Here is a 17,782-nt window from a genome sequence, read left to right as displayed (position 1 = left end):
TACATATACATAAGTCTCCAAGTTATTTACAGAGACAGATTTCTGTACAGATTTACAGTAGGACAGATGTTACAGGTTGGCAGGATTAAAACTGTATGTTAAATATGTGTGATGAGGATTTATGGTAGTCTGTACATAAAAACAGTAGAGTAGTTATTAATAAAGTCATTATGTAAAATTACCTTACATGTTTTTATGAAAGACCAATTCAGGAAACATGATGAATATCTAGACTTTACACATCATTCAGAGACTGAGATCTTATCAAATAAATGACAATATAATGAAAACCGGCTTTAAACAGTCTGCAGGCGGCATGTTAGGGCATGGTGTGTACCTCAGTCGGTACAAGTAAAGTACGAGTAAAGTATCTGTAGTTAATTAATTAAGTATCTGTAGTTAATTAATTAAATTAATTAATTTCATGGTTATTAAGTCAGCAATGAATTACAAACATGATACTGTATATTGCTCTTTGTTTATCTATTAAAAAAAGGGAAAATGTCTACGCAGTCACTGTAAAATAGTCAAGAAAGTTATTTGTTCATTGCTTACCTCGGGAACAACATGTCTAGTCTGACTGAGCTCGTTCTAAGATGGAATCAATACAGATATCTTTTTTGTACAGTATTAAGTAACAGTTAAATCTTTGCAAATGTATTATTAATACTTAACCAATATAATAATACTACAGAAAGAACATTGTTACACTGTACAAGAAAAATGTACCTCTGTAACAGGACCCTTCATCTGGCAGAGTATGTTCTGTCTTTGTGTTTATAAAGAAATACGTAGGGGGTGTGTCTTTGTAGTGAATGCAATAGGAATTTATTCAAAACAGTAAAACACAGACAAAGAACAATGGATTAATGGTTAAACTAAAATGAAAAAAGACTGTGCACACTGCAACAGAAATAATGTAAATAATACTCAGTATGTTTCATCTACACATCTGTGTAGATATTAAGTTAGCAAAATAAATTGATTGGGACTATATTTAATATGAATCATTTAAAAGTAAAAATCGAGTAGTTCTGACCACAGCATACTGTAGGTACATTCAGTAGGAACATAGGAATGGTCTTAGGAGAAAAACAATCAACAAACTCTCTTCTTTCACACCAACCTTGGCAAATCATGTCTTACTTTGTGACCAGGGGTATTGTCATGCTGCAACATGTTTGGCCTGGGCCCTTTAAATCCAGTGAAGGGAAATCTTAATGATACAACATACAGTAATATTATAGACAATTATGTGCTTCTTTGTAGCAACAGTTTTGGAGAAATCTCGCCTATTGGTGTAACGGTGAGGTTTTCATACACTTTTTTGGCTATATGGTGTATGTAATTATGAAAAGTCATGAAAAGTGTTTTAAAACATCTGCTGGTAGCATATGGTGTTTAACGTTGCTGAGGTTTGTTAGCATTCAAATGTTTTTAGAAAGTCTATATGGAACAGAAATGTGCATCCATGTACAAAAACAATGAGGTCCAAGACTCATTAATTTGAACAGGGTCTTGTACTGCACTGTGTCAAATAAAAACATACTGTAAGTTTGGATAGGATAGACTCATCATGAAGAGTCATAAAGAGATAAGATGATTGAATAAGTTAAGGAGTAAAGGAGATTTGTCCCTGATTCATTTTCACTTTTGTTTCTATAGCACATGTCTTTGTAGGTTTGCTATACGTTAATTTATTAATTAATTTATAAATTGTATTAATTTATTTGCATTTTCTGCTCTGTTGAATAAGACCTTGTGTACTCACAAAAACATTATTTACATAGACCAGCATTAGTAATGCATGTGTTTGCTGAAGGTCATCCTGCAAGATATGACTCCTCTAACACATATATTCTAACACAAACACTTTTTAATGACAATATATTACTGTTAGGATAATTTTTACTGTAGGATTACTGTTTGCCAAGGGCAGGATGGATCAGGAATGTCTTTTTCTAAGCACTAGGAGAGAGGCCTGTCATACATACACACACACACACACACACACACACACACACACACACACACACACACACACACACACACACACACACACACACACACACACACACACACACACACACACACACACAAACACACACACAGTTGAAGCATAATCACAGGAAGCTATAATACAGGAATACTCACATAATGTTAAAGGAAAAAGGGAGAAAGGGAAAGTAAAGATAAAGGAGCAGTCATGAGTCCACGTTCCAAAGTCCTGGTAAGGAAGACAAAAAAACTAAAAATTGAATAGCAGGAGACACTGACAACATCTTTACAGGTCGCAGAGTATGACCATGAATTCATTCATTCATTCATTTTGTACCGCTTATCCAAACTATTTTCGGGGTCATCAGGCATCAAGGCAGGATACACCCTAGACGGAGTGCCTACCCATCGCAGGGCACACACACGCTCTCATTTGACCATGAATTACAAATCATAATAAAAGGGTCTCTTAGAATGAGATGTCTATTTTAAACTGACAATTACCACACAGTATAAGGACTAATGGACTTTAGTCCATGTTACAAAAGATGGATCAAGTAGAAAAACATAAAGGTAGCATGTTTTATTGTTTATAATGGGGACAAATATAGTTCAGTAAATGTCATTTAGCTGGTCTGTAGGTGTGGTATGATGTTTGTACAGTAGACATTTTACTACACCATTTAAAATAATGAGTTTTTTTCTTGTTGTTTAGGTATGACATGGTTTGGTTTCGAATCAGTATAAATACAAACCATATGTTACTTCTGTTTTTATTCATATATGTTATTATAGAGCAACAGCTAATTCATAGGGATATGTATGTCAGACATGCTACATAATCTATGAATGTTAATAATAAACATGATGAACATGAAAAATATATTGTTATTTAACACAAACAATTAGATCATTTTTGATATGGTGAATATTTCTGTAACAATAAACCTCAGGTTCCCTGTATTGTGAAGTAATTATACTGATATACTTGCCCCTTAGCGACACATGTTTTCGGATTGCGTAGGAAACCTTACGCTCCCCCACTAAGGAGTGTATCTTAATTTGCACGAGGTCGTGTTGGAAAAACAAGATCAACTATTAAAAGTTGGTCTTACCTTGAACGCAGGTGTCCTTCGAAGTCCCCTCGGTCTTCTAACAAAGGATCCTCTCCAAGGTCTTCTACTTAAACTATTGTTTGAATCTTTAAATGAAGGAGGCAGACTTATACCTTTTTGTCTTTTCAGGATCCTCACAATGGGAGGCCTTGTTTTTATTAAAAGTAGTGTAATACAAATAGGTGTGTGTAATATATGTAAAAGAAAAAGAAAAAGATTACAAATAAAAACTTCCTTCAAATAATAAAACAGTACTAGAATAAGTAAAAGGTATTAATGCAAAGATTATAACAAACCAAGAAACACTCTCCAAGTGTAAACTTGCATTTGTTCTATGATGCACCTAAAGTATAACATGCACTAAGGCTGCTTACAATAGAATGCACACTCGATGTGATTCAAGGCAGGCTTTTATATTTTTTTTACTTTGGCCAGATTTGGCTGTCAGGTTTGGTTGGCTTTGTGCCTTTTAGATGGCTACCATCTTATTTCATAAATACTTCTCGGTTTCTCAAACATATCTCACCAGCCGACTCTGTGTGCGCTGCTTATTTCTTTTCTTTTCTAACCTCACGGTTAACACTTCTATATATGGTCATACTTCCTGCAACCTCTCAGGCTGTGATTATATAGAACTGAAGCTTTCTTTCGCCATGGAATTTGACAGCAAGCTATAAAACACTGCGCATGCAGATTACTCCCCGCGAATACACAGAAGGCTTTACTTTTAACAGCAGGCCTTGAAACACGTGTGTGCAGATACTCTCAGTAATACACAGTAGGCTTTATAAGTGTTTACTACTAGAAAGTTTACAGTAAAATACACAAGATTAATCTAATCAACTCTATTACATGAGGATACATGATTATAAGTAAAAGAAAAGCATTTCACAATTTTTCTTGAACATTCTGAAAATAAAAAATAATAACACATAATGCATTATAGTCTTCTTTTTTCTTTTGGAATCTTCTCCAGCTGTCTAGGTACAGCGTCTGATCCCTCGATGTCTTCTTTTAAACACTTATATTCAGATCTTTTAACTCTTCAACCAATTCTTCAACCTTTTGGATTTTTACATCAATCTTTCTTTGTTTCTTCCCCTTACGTTTAGCTTTTCTTTCCCTATTTCTCCTTCTCTTTGTATTATCTATGTCTGTCTGTCTATTGACGGATAAGTTAATAATTGGTCGTGGTGTACCTTGATATTTATTATTATTTATTTGCTGAGGACCAGTATTAAGAAAAACAGTATCAGCTATGTAGAGTCCTGTAACTCCATCCAGTACATGCCAGTGTCTGATAACATCGCTTGCATGCCGCTGGCTCACAACAATTGTTATAGTGCCATGTTGTCCAGATCAAGTTCCTATATATTGAGTTGATAATTAAAACAAACATGTACATATTGCTCTAAATTACTTATAATTTTTTTCATTCCTTTTAATGCAAATTCACCATATGCTGTGCAACTGCACCATACACAACCTGTTTAACAAATAGCTCGGTCACACTTGTTTGTTTAATCGTGTAATCGTGTATCACGCCTACAAATGCCACAGGCTGAGGAAACGAAAGTGAACTTTTTGTTTTCCTGTAAAAATTGAACTTAAGTCCTTATTAAAAACAAACATCTATGAGATGTGCTGGATAAACAAGTCTGAACCATGAAGTCCCCACGACACATCTTAAAGTATCTGATGCTAATGTCCAGGTGACAAACACCATGGCACACCATTCGAGGTCTTGTGGAACAAGATTAGAAGTAGAAGATGTAAACTTTTTTCAAGATTACTAACAATCATAATACACCCACAAAAAAAACAAAGCTAAGGCATTTATTTTATGAGTCCTATCACACTTAAACAAGCCCCAAGACCCCAAGTATTTTATCATAAAATCACATAAATACAGGTGGGAAAAGTATATATTTTTTCAAGTTCTTTATTAATTACAATCATTTTTAGACCTGAAACAGACGATGTTGATTTACAACAATTTAGCAGTCATAGAATGGTCCTGATGTTGTTCTTGGACGAATTATATCAATGATCTCAATACGTCTTGGATCCCACACACAATCTTCTTCCAGACCGCTTCGAACCATGCCACATCCAGGAGGACACCAAGCAGTGTCGTAGCCATGATCATGCCAGGTTTTCTGCAGTGGGTGACCTTGTTTATCAATTTTCTTCACTTTCCCAACACTGACTTTCACAACTATAACAACTCTCTGGACCTCCGGCAGCTCCAAAGGGTATCTACTGGCCTTATTAAGATCCCGACTGAGGTACACACCACGCCCTAACATGCCACCTGAAGACTGTTTAAAGCCGGTATTCATGATTTGGGCAGCAGCCTGACGAGAGGTACCATGATACATTCGGTACACTTTCCCATCAATAGGCACTGAGTAGCTCTCAAGACAGGGTACTCCTGGATGCAAATCATTCTCAGCCCACATGGTGATGATGATTACAGAGGTTTATTCAGATCACTGCAACTACATAAAAGAAAAGTCAAATGTAATTTAAATCGTGGTTAAAATCAAAGCGTAGAGAGTACACTTAAGTACTTTATTAATTCCCAAGGGTACATTTGGTGTCAAAACAGCCGCAAAACACTGAGAACTAAGACTTAACAATTCATATAACTTTAAAATGCACAATAAACTCACAATATGCCACAAAATAATAAAGAATGAATATACATATACCTATACATAACTCTACATGTTAGTTACAGACTGAGACTTTTTACAGATTTATTGTAGTACAAATATTACAGGTTGCCAGGTTAAAGCTGTACGTTACATAAGTGTGGACATGTGAGCAGTTGTGAAAGTGTGTATAAAAAAGTACAGTAGTCATTAACAAAGTCATTATGTAAAAATGAAATACAAACTTAATTCTTTGTATAAATATACAGTTAAATAAATATTGTTATTAGCTTGATGAATGTCTAGATGTTAAAGTATCGTAGTTAGGTTTAAGTTTAAGATGATTATATAAGTCTCAGTACAATAAATTACGAGCATGATACATTACTTAGTAGTTATTTATAAAAAAGATTTAAAAAATTACTATCAGGTCACATTTAAATAAGCAACAAAAATTCTCTGAAAATTTGTTCACCGCTTACCTTAGAAATGACACAACTAGTCTGTGTGAGCAGTTTCTTAGTGTGGGTTAATAAAGGAAGCCTAAAGAGGGTGTGTCCTTTCATTCTGATCTTTGTACAGAATGATTTACTAAAATATATCTGACAATCCTGTTCATGATGAATAACATTTTAATGGCAGGAGGATCTTTATAAAAAGTTTTTTATAGAAGTTTATATGTGTTTAAAGAAAAACAATATTATTTAAAACTTACACAAATAGGTTTTTTTAATCATTGCTTCATTATCAAGTAATGAAGGTTAAAATGTTAAATCATTTTTGACCAAAATGCCAGATATTGAACCTCATTCAGTGTAATTGATCCTCAAGCTGTCTTTCCAGATATAAACAAGATACAGTATGTTTGGCCTAAGCTTCTCTTATTTAAAATATGGTAAATTATAAATTTATCCCTGTGAATTAGCTGTTGCTCTATAATAACATATATGAACAAAAACAGAAGTAACCATATCAGTATAAATACAAACCATATGTTACTTCTGTTTTTATTCATATATGTTATTATAGAGCAACAGCTAATTCATAGGGATATGTATGTCAGACATGCTACATAATCTATGAATTTTAACAATAAACATGAGGAACATGAAAAATATATTGTTATACAAATAATTAGATCATTTTTGATATTGTGAATATTTCTGTAATAATAAATCTCACGTTCCCTGTATTGTAATAGTGCCATGTTGTCCTGATCAAGTTCCTCATATTCTTACATATTGAGTTCATATTTAAAGCAAACATGTACATATTGCTCTAAAATACTGATACATTTTTTCATTACTTTTCACACAACAAAAAACTGCACCGTACACACCCTGTTAAACAAAAGGCTCGGTCGCACTTGTTTGTTTAATCGTGTATCACGCCTACAAATGCCACGGGCTGAGGAAACGAAAGTGAACTTTTTGGTTTCCTGTAAAAATTTGACTTAAGTCCTTATTAACAACAAACATATGTGGGATGTGCTGGATAAACAAGTCTGAACCATGAAGTCCGCATGACACATCTTAAAGTATCTGATGCTAATGTCCAGGTGACAAACACCATAGCACACCATTCGAGGTCTTGTGGAACAAGATTAGAATAGAAGAAGTAAACTTTTTTCAAGATTACTAACAATCATAATACACCCACAGAAACACAAAGCTAAGGCATTTATTAGAGTCTTATCACACTTACACAAGCCCCAAGACCACAAGTATTTTATCATAAAATCACATGAAAACTGAGATAAAATCTAAAAAGAAAGAAAAAAAAGGATTATTTTTTCCAGTTCTTTATTATTTAGTCATTTTTGATTTTAGAGACAGTGTTGATTTTATATGATAGAAACACTGATAGGAAATTTGAGAACATTTTAGCAGTCTGTCAGGGTGGGCCGGAAAGGAGGACTCAAATGCAGGACGCAGATGTAAATAATAAACTCTCTAATAAGCTTGACAAAATAATCAGGCAAGGCAGGAAAACACTCAGCGTAATGACCAGTCTGTAATCCAGTACACAGGCAGGCAAAAACTCAAGGTGAAAAACAGTCCAATAATCAGATTGCGTTTCTGAAGCCAGGGGAATCCCAGCATAATGGCGCTTTTGGCCTTTTGTGGAAAACAAAGCTAATGCATTTATTTTATGAGTCTTATCACACTTAAACAAGCCCCAAGACCACAAAAATTTTATCATAAAATCACATATATACTGGTGGGAAAAGTATATATTTTTTCAAGTTCTTTATTAATTCCAGTCATTTTTAGACCTGAAACTTAGACAGTGTTGATTTTCTAGGACAGAAACACTGATAGTCAGGAAATTCTAAAACATTTTAGCAGTCATAGAATTGTTGTTGTTGTTCTTTTTTTTGGATATTTCCATTTGATCTGAAGAGCTGTGACTGTCAGCGAGGTGGGGAAAAAAGAGACCCAAATGCAGTATAGCGTAAAAATAAACTGGTTTTATTAAATAAAACACACAAAACTGGAACACGGACAAGACAACCAACATGACAAAAAAATGACACACAAGACGACAAGAGACAACACCAAAGACGACAAGGATTTTGCGCCGCCATAGGCAATGCGGCACGACTAAATACACATGACAATTACTACAAGAAACAGGTGTGCAATGGCAGGGAGGAAGAGAAAAGGCCGTGGCAGACACGTGAACACAGAACATAGACAAACGCACATGGCCAAAGTCCAGGTTGGATCCTGACAGTACCCCCCTCAAGGTGTGGCTCCTGGTCCAGCAATCCCATATCAAACCATATCCGAGGGGACCACAATCCCGGCAAGATCAAGGAGGGGAAGCAAGGCACACGGTGAGGCAGGAGGTGAGAGCAAGGCACACGGCAAGGCAGGTGGGGGGAGCAAGGCACAGGGCGAGGCAGGTGGGGGGAGCAAGGCACACAGCAGCGCAGCCAGAGAGGGCAGAAAGATGTCCACAGCCAAGCAGAAGGGCCGAGCGAAGTCCACAGCCAAGCAGAAGGGCCGGGCGATGGCCACAGCTTAGCATAAGGGCAGAGCGATGGCCACAGTCGAGCAAAAGGGCCGAGCGATGTCCACAGCAGAGCAGAAAGGCTGAGCAACGTCCACAACCGAGAAGAAGGGCAGATCAATGTCCACAGCCAAGCAAAAGGGTAGAGCGACGTCCACAGCAAAGCAGAAGGGCCTAGCGACGTCCACAGCCAAGCACAACCCCCGAAACACCGTGGCCAGACCCAAGTCCAGAAAACCAGAAAGTGGGGGAGGGTGGAAAAAATCCTCCACCACGGAACAAAAAATCCATAGGACAAAATACAGACTTGCAACACCCCCCGAGGACAGGAAGTTAGGTGGTGCCCTCCACTGGAAACCTGGAAGTGAAGCGACGTCCCCCACCGGAACAGGTGCAAGGCGATGTCACAGGGCACCGAAAAAAACTATACAAAACCAGGCTGGTGACATCCTTCACCAGCAAGAAGAGAGGCGGCATCCTCTACGGGAAACCGGAGGTGGAGCGACGTACCTCACCAGAAAAAAAGCGGATTGATGTCATACGAAACACAAAAGAAAAATAACAAAAGTCCAGTAAAAAAAAAAACATGGCAAAGAGAGCAGTTCAGAGAAAAAACTCCCAAAGAGCCGGTCCAGGCTAAAGCTATCCTTCTGGGTCTGAGTTTGGAGGAATCCTTCTGTCAGCGAGGTGGGGATAAAAAGAGACCCAAATGCAGGACAGCGTAAAAATAAACTGGTTTTATTAAATAAAACACAGAAAACTGAAACACAGACAAGACAACCAACGTGACGACACACAAGAAAAGACGACACACAAGAAGACAAGAGATGACACCAAAGATGACAAGGATTTCTCGCCGCCATAGGCAATGCAGCACGGCTGAATACATATGACAATTACCACAAGGAACAGGTGTGCAGAGGCAGGGAGGAAGAGACAAGGGCGGGGCAGACAAGTGAACACAGAACATAAACAAAAGGCACATGGCCAAAGTAACGGCTGGATCCTAACATCTGACTGCTTAAATAATAAGCAAAAGCTTCACTTTATATATGTTATTTATGCTTCATAGTCAAACAGCTTTCTTATTTCTGATCATACAGTCTGAGATTACATGAATATTACTGTAACACATATTCTGATCTGTTATAACATAAAATTCACTGAATGTACAGTTTGTATCAAATAACACTGATTATCTCACAACCTATAAAGAATTGGAATATATTAAGTAGTAAGTAAACAGAGTAATAAAAAACTGATGTGATGCAAGCAAGAAAAATGGCCAAGTATCTTAGTGACTTTGACAAAGGCCAAATTGATAGTCCAAGGCTCAAACTGTTTGTTCCAATCCAGCAGAAGAGCTTCTGTAGCACAAATAGCTGAAGAATTGAATGCAGATTTCAAGCCAGTCGAGCATCTTTGGAATGTGTTAGATAAACAAGACTGATCCATTGAGGCTCCACCTCGCAACTTACAGGACTTAAAGGATCTGCTGCTAATGTCGGTGAAAATGAAAGTGAAATTACAGAATACATAATTTTCTTTATCTTGTTATCAGATCTGGCTTTATGTCAGATGATTATTGGCATCATTTCATTTTTTCCCAAATTTTGACTTAATTCTGACTTATGTGTGGTATACTGTAATTTTTTTATTATATTTTAATAATAAATTTGTCATGGTTTTAAAAAAAATTGTTTTTAAGTGCAATAATCAATGACTATTAAAATATGTTCATTGTAAATCACAAATGTTTAAAATTAAAAAAATAATAAAAAGATGGCTTTAGTTCTTTATTAATTAGTGACATTTTTAGACAGTTTTGATTTTATTTTTTTGTTTGTTTTTTACAACAATTTGCAGTCAAACCATGATCCTGATGTTGTTCTTGGACGAATTATATCAATGATCTCAATACGTTTTGGATCCCAAACACAATCTTCTTCCAGACCACTTGAAACCATGCCACATCCAGGAGGACACCAAGCAGTGTCGTAATCATGATCATGCCAGGTTTTCTGCAGTGGGTGACCTTGTTTATCAATTTTCTTCACTTTCCCAACACTGACTTTCACAACTATAACAACTCTCTTGTCCTCAGGCAGATTCAAAGGGTATCTACTGGCCTTTTTAAGATCCCGACTGAGGTACACACCACGCCCTAACATGCCACCTGAAGACTGTTTAAAGCCGATTTTCATGATTTGTTCCGCAGCCTGATGAGAGGTACCATGATACATTCTGTACACTTTCTCATTTGTAGGCACTGAGTAGCTCTGGAGAATGATCTCTCCTGGATGCAACTCATTCTCAACCCACATGGTGATGATGATTACAGAGGTTTATTCAGATCACTGCAACTACAGAAAAGAAAATTCAAATGAAATTAAATTGTGGTTAAATTCAAAGAGTAGAGAGTGCAGTCGAGTACTTTATTTATCCCCAAGGGTACATGTGGTGTCAAAACAGCCACAACATTGAGAAGTAAGACTTAACAATTCATATAACTTTAAAATGCACAATAAACTCACAATATACCACAAAAAAAAAAAGAATGAATATACATATACCTATACATAACTCTACATGTTAGTTACAGACTGAGACTTTTTTACAGATGTATTGTAGGACAAATATTACAGGTTGCCAGGTTAAAGCTGTACGTAACATAAGTGTGGACATGTGAGAAGTTGTGAAAGTGTGTGTATAAAAAAGTACAGTAGTCATTAACAAAGTCATTATGTAAAAATGAAATACAAACTTAATTCTTTGTATAAATATACAGTTAAATAAATATTGTTATTAGCTTGATGAATGTCTAGATGTTAAAGTATCGTAGTTACGTTTAAGTTTAAGATGATTATATAAGTCTCAGTACAATAAATTACAAGCATGATACATTACTTAGTTGTTATTTACATAAAAAAGAATTACTATGAGGCCGCTTTAAAAGAAGCAAGAAATATACTGTGAAAATGTGTTCACCGCTTACCTTAGAAATGACACAACTAGTCTCACTGAGCAGTTTCTTAGTGTGGGTTAATAAAGGAACCCTACAGAGGGTGTGTCCTTTCATTCTGATCTTTGTACAGAATGATTTACTAAAATATACCTGACGATCCTGTTCATGATGAATAACATTGTAATGGCAGGTGGGTCTTTATAAAAATTTTGAAAATTTTATGTGTTTAAGATGATTTATATAAGTCTCTGTACAATAAATTACAAGCATGATACATTACTTATAAGTTATTTATACAAAAAAGAATTACTATGAGGCTGCTTTAACTGCTTAAGGTTTAAGGTTGCTCACTGCTTACCTTAGAAATGACATAACTAACTGACTGAGCAGTTTCTTAGTGTGGGTTACTAAAGGAAGCCTACAGAGGGTGTGTAGTTTCACACAGAATGATTCGATAAAATATAACATTGGAATGGCAGGTGGAGCTTTATAAAAAATTTGAACATTTTATGTGTTTAAAGAAAAACAATATCATTTAAACATTACACACACACACACAAAACAACCCAGAAAAACATATCCTCAAGTAATGAAAGTTAAATTGTTAAATTTTTGACCCTAAATGCCAGATATTGAACATCATTCAGTGTAACTGATCCTCAAGCTTAATTTAAAAATAAAATAACAGGAAACACAGACAACATATAGCATGACCATGAATTACAAATATACTAATATAATGGTCTGTTAGAATGAGAGGTCTATTTTAAGCTGACAATTACTATATAGATTTTAATACTAATGGACTTTAGTCCATGTTACAAAAGATGGATCGCAAGTAGAAAAAACATAAAGGTACCATGTTTAATTATTTAACATGGTGACAAATAAAGTGCAGTAAAATTCATTTGCATTGTAAAATGTATTTATATAATAAAAACAACTGAGCATTTCAGGTCTTGAGGAACTGATACTTTCAAAACTAGCAGTGATTTGTGAGGTTTTGGCTTTGTGGTGATCACTCAATTCCTTTCGCGAATATTGCGCTGTGCATTTTTGGCCCTCTGTGCTACCCTTCTGGTGACGTGGGTCCAAAACAAAAGGCGGGCACTTATTTTTGCAGGGATTTCAGAACAGCATAACAGATATTACGTCATCTGGTAGGCGTGGCCTATTTGCTAATCTAACCCTAACCATAACTTGAGTTTTTGGTTGCTTATTTGTTTTCTAAAATAAATCCACCTGTATGACTGTGTTGTCCTTTATAGTATGCTGTTTTTTTGTTTGTTTTTTTAAAGAGAGCGTTTTTCCAAGACCTCCGGAAACACGCCCACTTTACGTCGTGGTAACGAAACCCCTGGACTTTAGTGAATGCCAAAACAAAATGTCTGCCTCCAAGAGCGCAATAAGCGCAAGTACTACTATTTCAAAAGCGGAGTATTTAAAGCGCTATTTATCAAACAGTGAAGATGGCAAGAAGTCAAAAGAGAAGAAAGCTAAGAAAAAACGTCCTAAACCCGCCGGGAGAGGGTAAATAAAGATGGAATTGTCTATATCACTGGCTGTAGCTGCACAAAGTTAGCTTAGCATGTGGATATGTACAATAACAGTGTGTTTACAGGTGGCCGAACTAAACAGACATGGCAGTTAAAATGGTTTTATAGAGTGCTAAACTTTGCAGGATGAAAATTGTTGATGATGACATTGACTGGAGGGAACTGGCTATGAACCATGAGAAGGAGAACATGGATGAAGATGATGAGGAAGAGGCACCTGTGGTAACTACCATTTAAATATGAAGGCGGTTCAGCTACTGGTTGTTCTGCTCTTGCACAGTTTTGGCGGGTTTTCCAGCTTTACAATACTGTACATTTAGTTTTGTTTGTGTATATTTATGCCACATAATGCAGTTACACTGTAGCTCAAAGCTCAAGAATAGAATATAGTATACTGTACAGGCTACTGTAAAGTAAAAACATCAAAATGTGCAGGTCAAATACAGTAGCAGCCTGGAGCATGACCTGAAAGCACTTAATGAGAACGATCTGAAATACATGGGAGTGTAGTGAAATAGAGCCTTGTGTTTTCGATTAAAAATGGCTCCTGTTCTCAGTTTTTCCTCATTTGTCCTAATCGTCTGATGTCAACTTATAGAACTAAAACAAATGAAAAAATTTAGACACACTGATTTTACTTGCTATGCTATATATAAAAAAAAGCTTGTGCTGTGAATTGCATTTATTTTGCTTATTCGTTACTTCAGATAGCAGAAATAATAGACGAGCGTCCGGACGAAGTCAAGCAACTTGAAATCTTCAGAACTAACAAGTGGAAAGTGCTTGGAGGTGATACATTAAAGATTTAACTTATTGTCATCTTTATACTGTTGTATAAAGATAGTTCTCAATTCTGCAATATACAAAAATAATCATCACCACAGCGCACCATGTATTTCATTATCTTTCTAAAACATTGTGATCCAAGAGTTTAAATCTTTACTTCTACATAAGTAATTTTTCTACATTGTCATTTTTTTTCCATGTCAAAGCCACAAATGATGAATCTCAAGAAATCCTGCATTCAGAAACAAGGTAATTGATTTTGATTATTTTAAATAGATAACTTTATACTATCACTGATGAATGTAAGGATTTAATGTTCTGTATCTCACACTTATACAAGCTCAGAGATCAAGGAGAATACAAGAACTCGACATGATTCTCCTGATAGTTCTCCAGGAAGGGGAAGACGCCATGACTCTCCTGATCTCTCTCCTAAGAGGAAATCTCGTCATGACTCTCCTGATCTCTCTCCTAAGAGGAAATCTCGTCATGACTCTCCTGATCTTTCCCCTAAAAGGAAATCTCGTCATGACTCTCCTGATCTTTCCCCTAAAAGGAAATCTCGCCAGGATTCTCCACACCTTTCACCACCCAGACACAGAACCGATGCCAAATCCAGATGGCATGACTCCTCATCAACTTCTTCTCCACGAAAAACACAAAAACGCCATCATAAAGGTACAGGAATAAGGAGATTTCTCATCCACACATCTCAACCTCATGATTGGTTCTTAATAAACATATTGAATATGCTCTGTCTATTTTACAGATTCTCCACAGAGAGCAAAGTCAAAATCATCTTCAGGTGGTCGTGTCCCAGACTCAGACCTGTCCCCAGCACGAAGAGGCCCTAACACCAGACGGGACTCTGACTCTGATCTGTCTCCCCCAAGGAAAAGGGCACAGGGAGGCAGGGGGTCAGATTCTGACCTCTCTCCTCCCAGGAAGAGGCCACAGGACAAGCGTGGATCAGACTCAGATCTCTCTCCTCCTCGTCGTGCTCGCGTCCCTGCTGCACAGACAGTAAGCATGAAGATGCACAGAATAAATGTGTGCTGTGTATGTGATTAGAGCTAAGACTGCATCTATGGGTGGAGGTTCTGACAAAGAGTAGCCAAAATGTCTCTGAGGCTTTCTAGTACAGTTTGATGATTCCGATTGATACAGAGCTCGACTGAGTTATTTCACTAACGAAGCATCAGAATTGTAAAATATATTTCAATATATCTAATGTTTCAGGGTGAAGTTTTACTTTAATCCTGCTTTAATTGTTCCTTTAAGTCTCGAATCCAACTTCTTGCAGGAGCCTCAGATGTTATCCGGTGGAGCTGCTGGTCTGGTGTCTTCTGAAACCCTACGGAAAGAGCAGGAGGAAATGCGCAGGAGGGAAAAACACAACCGCCCGCTTGAAGAGGAGTCCCGTAACGCAGCGACTGTTTTTAGAGATAAAACAGGAAAGAAGCGTGACCTTGAGACTGAGCGTGCCGAACAGAGCAGAAAAGCGGGGGAGAAGGCAGAGAAGGATGAGAAATATGCACAGTGGGGCAAAGGGTACGTTTACTTTGGTTTGTGGATATATAACATACAGTGGAATAAGTCCTAGTTTAAGCTATAAAACACTGGAATGTAATCAGATCCTCTTTTTCCAACAGTGCATCTATATATTTAATAAAGAATAATAATGTCCTACATCGTATCTATATATAGTAAGGATTCGTTTAATAATTTGACATCCATGTAACATATAATAACGTAATAAAAAGTCTCTCTCTCTCTGCCTGTGTATCTCTCTCTCTCTCTCTCTCTCTCTCTCTCTCTCTCTCTCTCTCTCTCTCTCTCTCTCACACTCTCTCAGACTGGTTCAGAGGCAGTTGCAGGAGCAGAATGTGGCTGATGCACTCAGAGAGGCTCAGAAGCCGCTGGCACGTCACATTGATGATGAAGACCTGGACAAGATGCTGAGGGAGCAGGAGAGAGATGGAGACCCGATGGCTGCACTTCTGCGGAAGAAGAAGGAGAAGAATGCAAAAACCACAGGCATCAAAGGTTAGAGAATTAAAACCCACAGACACTAAGCCTATATTAAAGGTGGGGTGCACGATGTTTGAAAGCCAATGTTGACATTTGAAATCACCTAAACAAACACGCCCCAATGAGTAATACTAATGTGTTTTTGTAGTACTGTGTGTTGTACCATGAAAGGTTTAGCTCCGTTTTACGTGGAAGACGAAGTTCAACACCTAGAACCCGAGGCAGAGGTAATGGCAGAGGCTAATGTCAGACATGCGCACTGAACACTCTCTCCGCCGCATATTGTCAACACGTACCCCTTTCTGCTAATTGGCTACACGTTTGTTTTGTTTGTCGGCCCAACCCGTTTGCTGAAACATTTTTGATACATCGTGAACCCCAGCTTTAATGAGGTAACAGCTTGGTCGAGCCCTTTTTCCGATCTCTGAGATGCTCCAAGTGCATGTACATAAGCAGCTACATCTCTGTGTAAGCTTATCCTAACAGCGGTAAAATCATCTCACACTGAAATATCTCAGACCCTTGTTATTTCTGCTAAACTGGTGGTCCTCATTTTCAATCCTGAAGGTCCAGGACTGAAAAAATCCACATAGTTCTGTAATGTTCCTGATCATACCTTCAGCTGGTAGCTAAAGTAGCAGGTTTAACAGGTGTCCATGAGCAGGGAGATCACCACACTGTGCTCTGTGAACACTTTGGACTCCAAATCTGACCTCCAGGACTGGTACTGATGAACCCTGGCTAATGCGAAAACCTAGAACTTGTGTAGAACTTGTTTAGAACTTGTTCCTCGCTGCTGGTCAGGAGCTATTGCCTCAATTTAGTCATTTAGACATTTTTTCATGTTCACTACAGTATTTAATATTAATAATTATGTATAATGTTGTAACTATATTTGTTATTCATTTCTAAAATACTGATCTGTTATTTTTTGTTTGTTTATTTATTTTATTTTTTAAATGTAGATCAACCACGTTATCGGGGTCCACCTCCACCCCCAAACCGCTTTAACATCATGCCGGGATATCGTTGGGACGGAGTAGACAGGTACCGATCTTTTTTTTTTATTTGTTGTTGTTGACAATTGATGATGTCAGGAATAAAACATGTTATAGTTTTCTATTTATTAAAGAATATATGGTATATTGTAATTGAACATATGAAGGAAACAACATTGTGCATATTCTGGCCTATCCAACAATACATAGGATTGAGGCACATTTTTCTTTTCTTTTTCTTTTTCTTTTTTAAAAAAACATTTCATTTCTTAATTTTTAGGTCTAACGGATTTGAGCAGAAGCGCTTCAGCAGAATATCAGAAAAAAAAGCTGTGCAAGAGGAAGCATACAAATGGAGTGTGGAGGACATGTAAACACTTATCCGGACGTGCGTGTGTGTGCGTGCTTGCGTGTGCGCATGCGTAAGTGCGTGTGTGTGTGTACATGTTTCTCTAATTCAATGGCATGGACCAGGTTGTATAAATGGACCTCTTTAAATGATGAAAACGTCATTATCAACCACGGCGATTGACCAAAACACACGCAGTGCATATTGTGAGTTTTAAGGACTTCTGCAGTTGTATATGTGTATCTGTTTTATTTTGTGAGGTTTATTAAATGTTGTTTTCATAACATCTTATGTCAAATGATTTTAACAGAT

At 37.0% G+C, this 17,782-nt stretch overlaps 2 protein-coding genes across 2 annotated transcripts in view; one reads left to right on the top strand and one right to left on the bottom strand.

Moving 5' to 3' along the window:
* gig2e (grass carp reovirus (GCRV)-induced gene 2e) overlaps positions 1-11,124 on the bottom strand; it is a 14,398-nt gene extending 3,274 nt beyond the window's left edge. The window contains exons 1-3 of the mRNA XM_047805891.1: positions 10,639-11,124; positions 5,149-5,596; positions 4,847-4,886 (exon numbers count right to left, since the gene is read on the bottom strand). Of these exons, the coding sequence (XP_047661847.1) occupies positions 4,847-4,886; positions 5,149-5,596; positions 10,639-11,109 (959 nt within the window). The 5' untranslated portion in view covers positions 11,110-11,124. The remainder of the gene's footprint in view (positions 1-4,846; positions 4,887-5,148; positions 5,597-10,638) is intronic.
* A 1,825-nt stretch (positions 11,125-12,949) lies between these two features.
* Positions 12,950-17,756, top strand: bud13 (BUD13 homolog). The gene is made up of 10 exons (XM_027134161.2): positions 12,950-13,280; positions 13,432-13,528; positions 14,014-14,095; positions 14,299-14,341; positions 14,433-14,770; positions 14,862-15,115; positions 15,396-15,643; positions 15,948-16,138; positions 17,089-17,170; positions 17,402-17,756. The coding sequence occupies exons 1-10, from the start codon at positions 12,997-12,999 to the stop codon at positions 17,493-17,495; spliced, it is 1,713 nt and encodes a 570-aa protein (XP_026989962.1). The 5' UTR covers positions 12,950-12,996; the 3' UTR covers positions 17,496-17,756.
* Positions 17,757-17,782: the final 26 nt, after the last annotated feature.

The sequence above is a fragment of the Tachysurus fulvidraco genome, chromosome 21 (genome assembly GCF_022655615.1).
Source record: "Tachysurus fulvidraco isolate hzauxx_2018 chromosome 21, HZAU_PFXX_2.0, whole genome shotgun sequence".
Classification (NCBI taxonomy): Eukaryota; Metazoa; Chordata; class Actinopteri; order Siluriformes; family Bagridae; genus Tachysurus; species Tachysurus fulvidraco.
The sequence above is the reverse complement of the archived record's forward strand: the minus strand, read 5'-3'. Positions and strand labels throughout refer to the sequence as shown.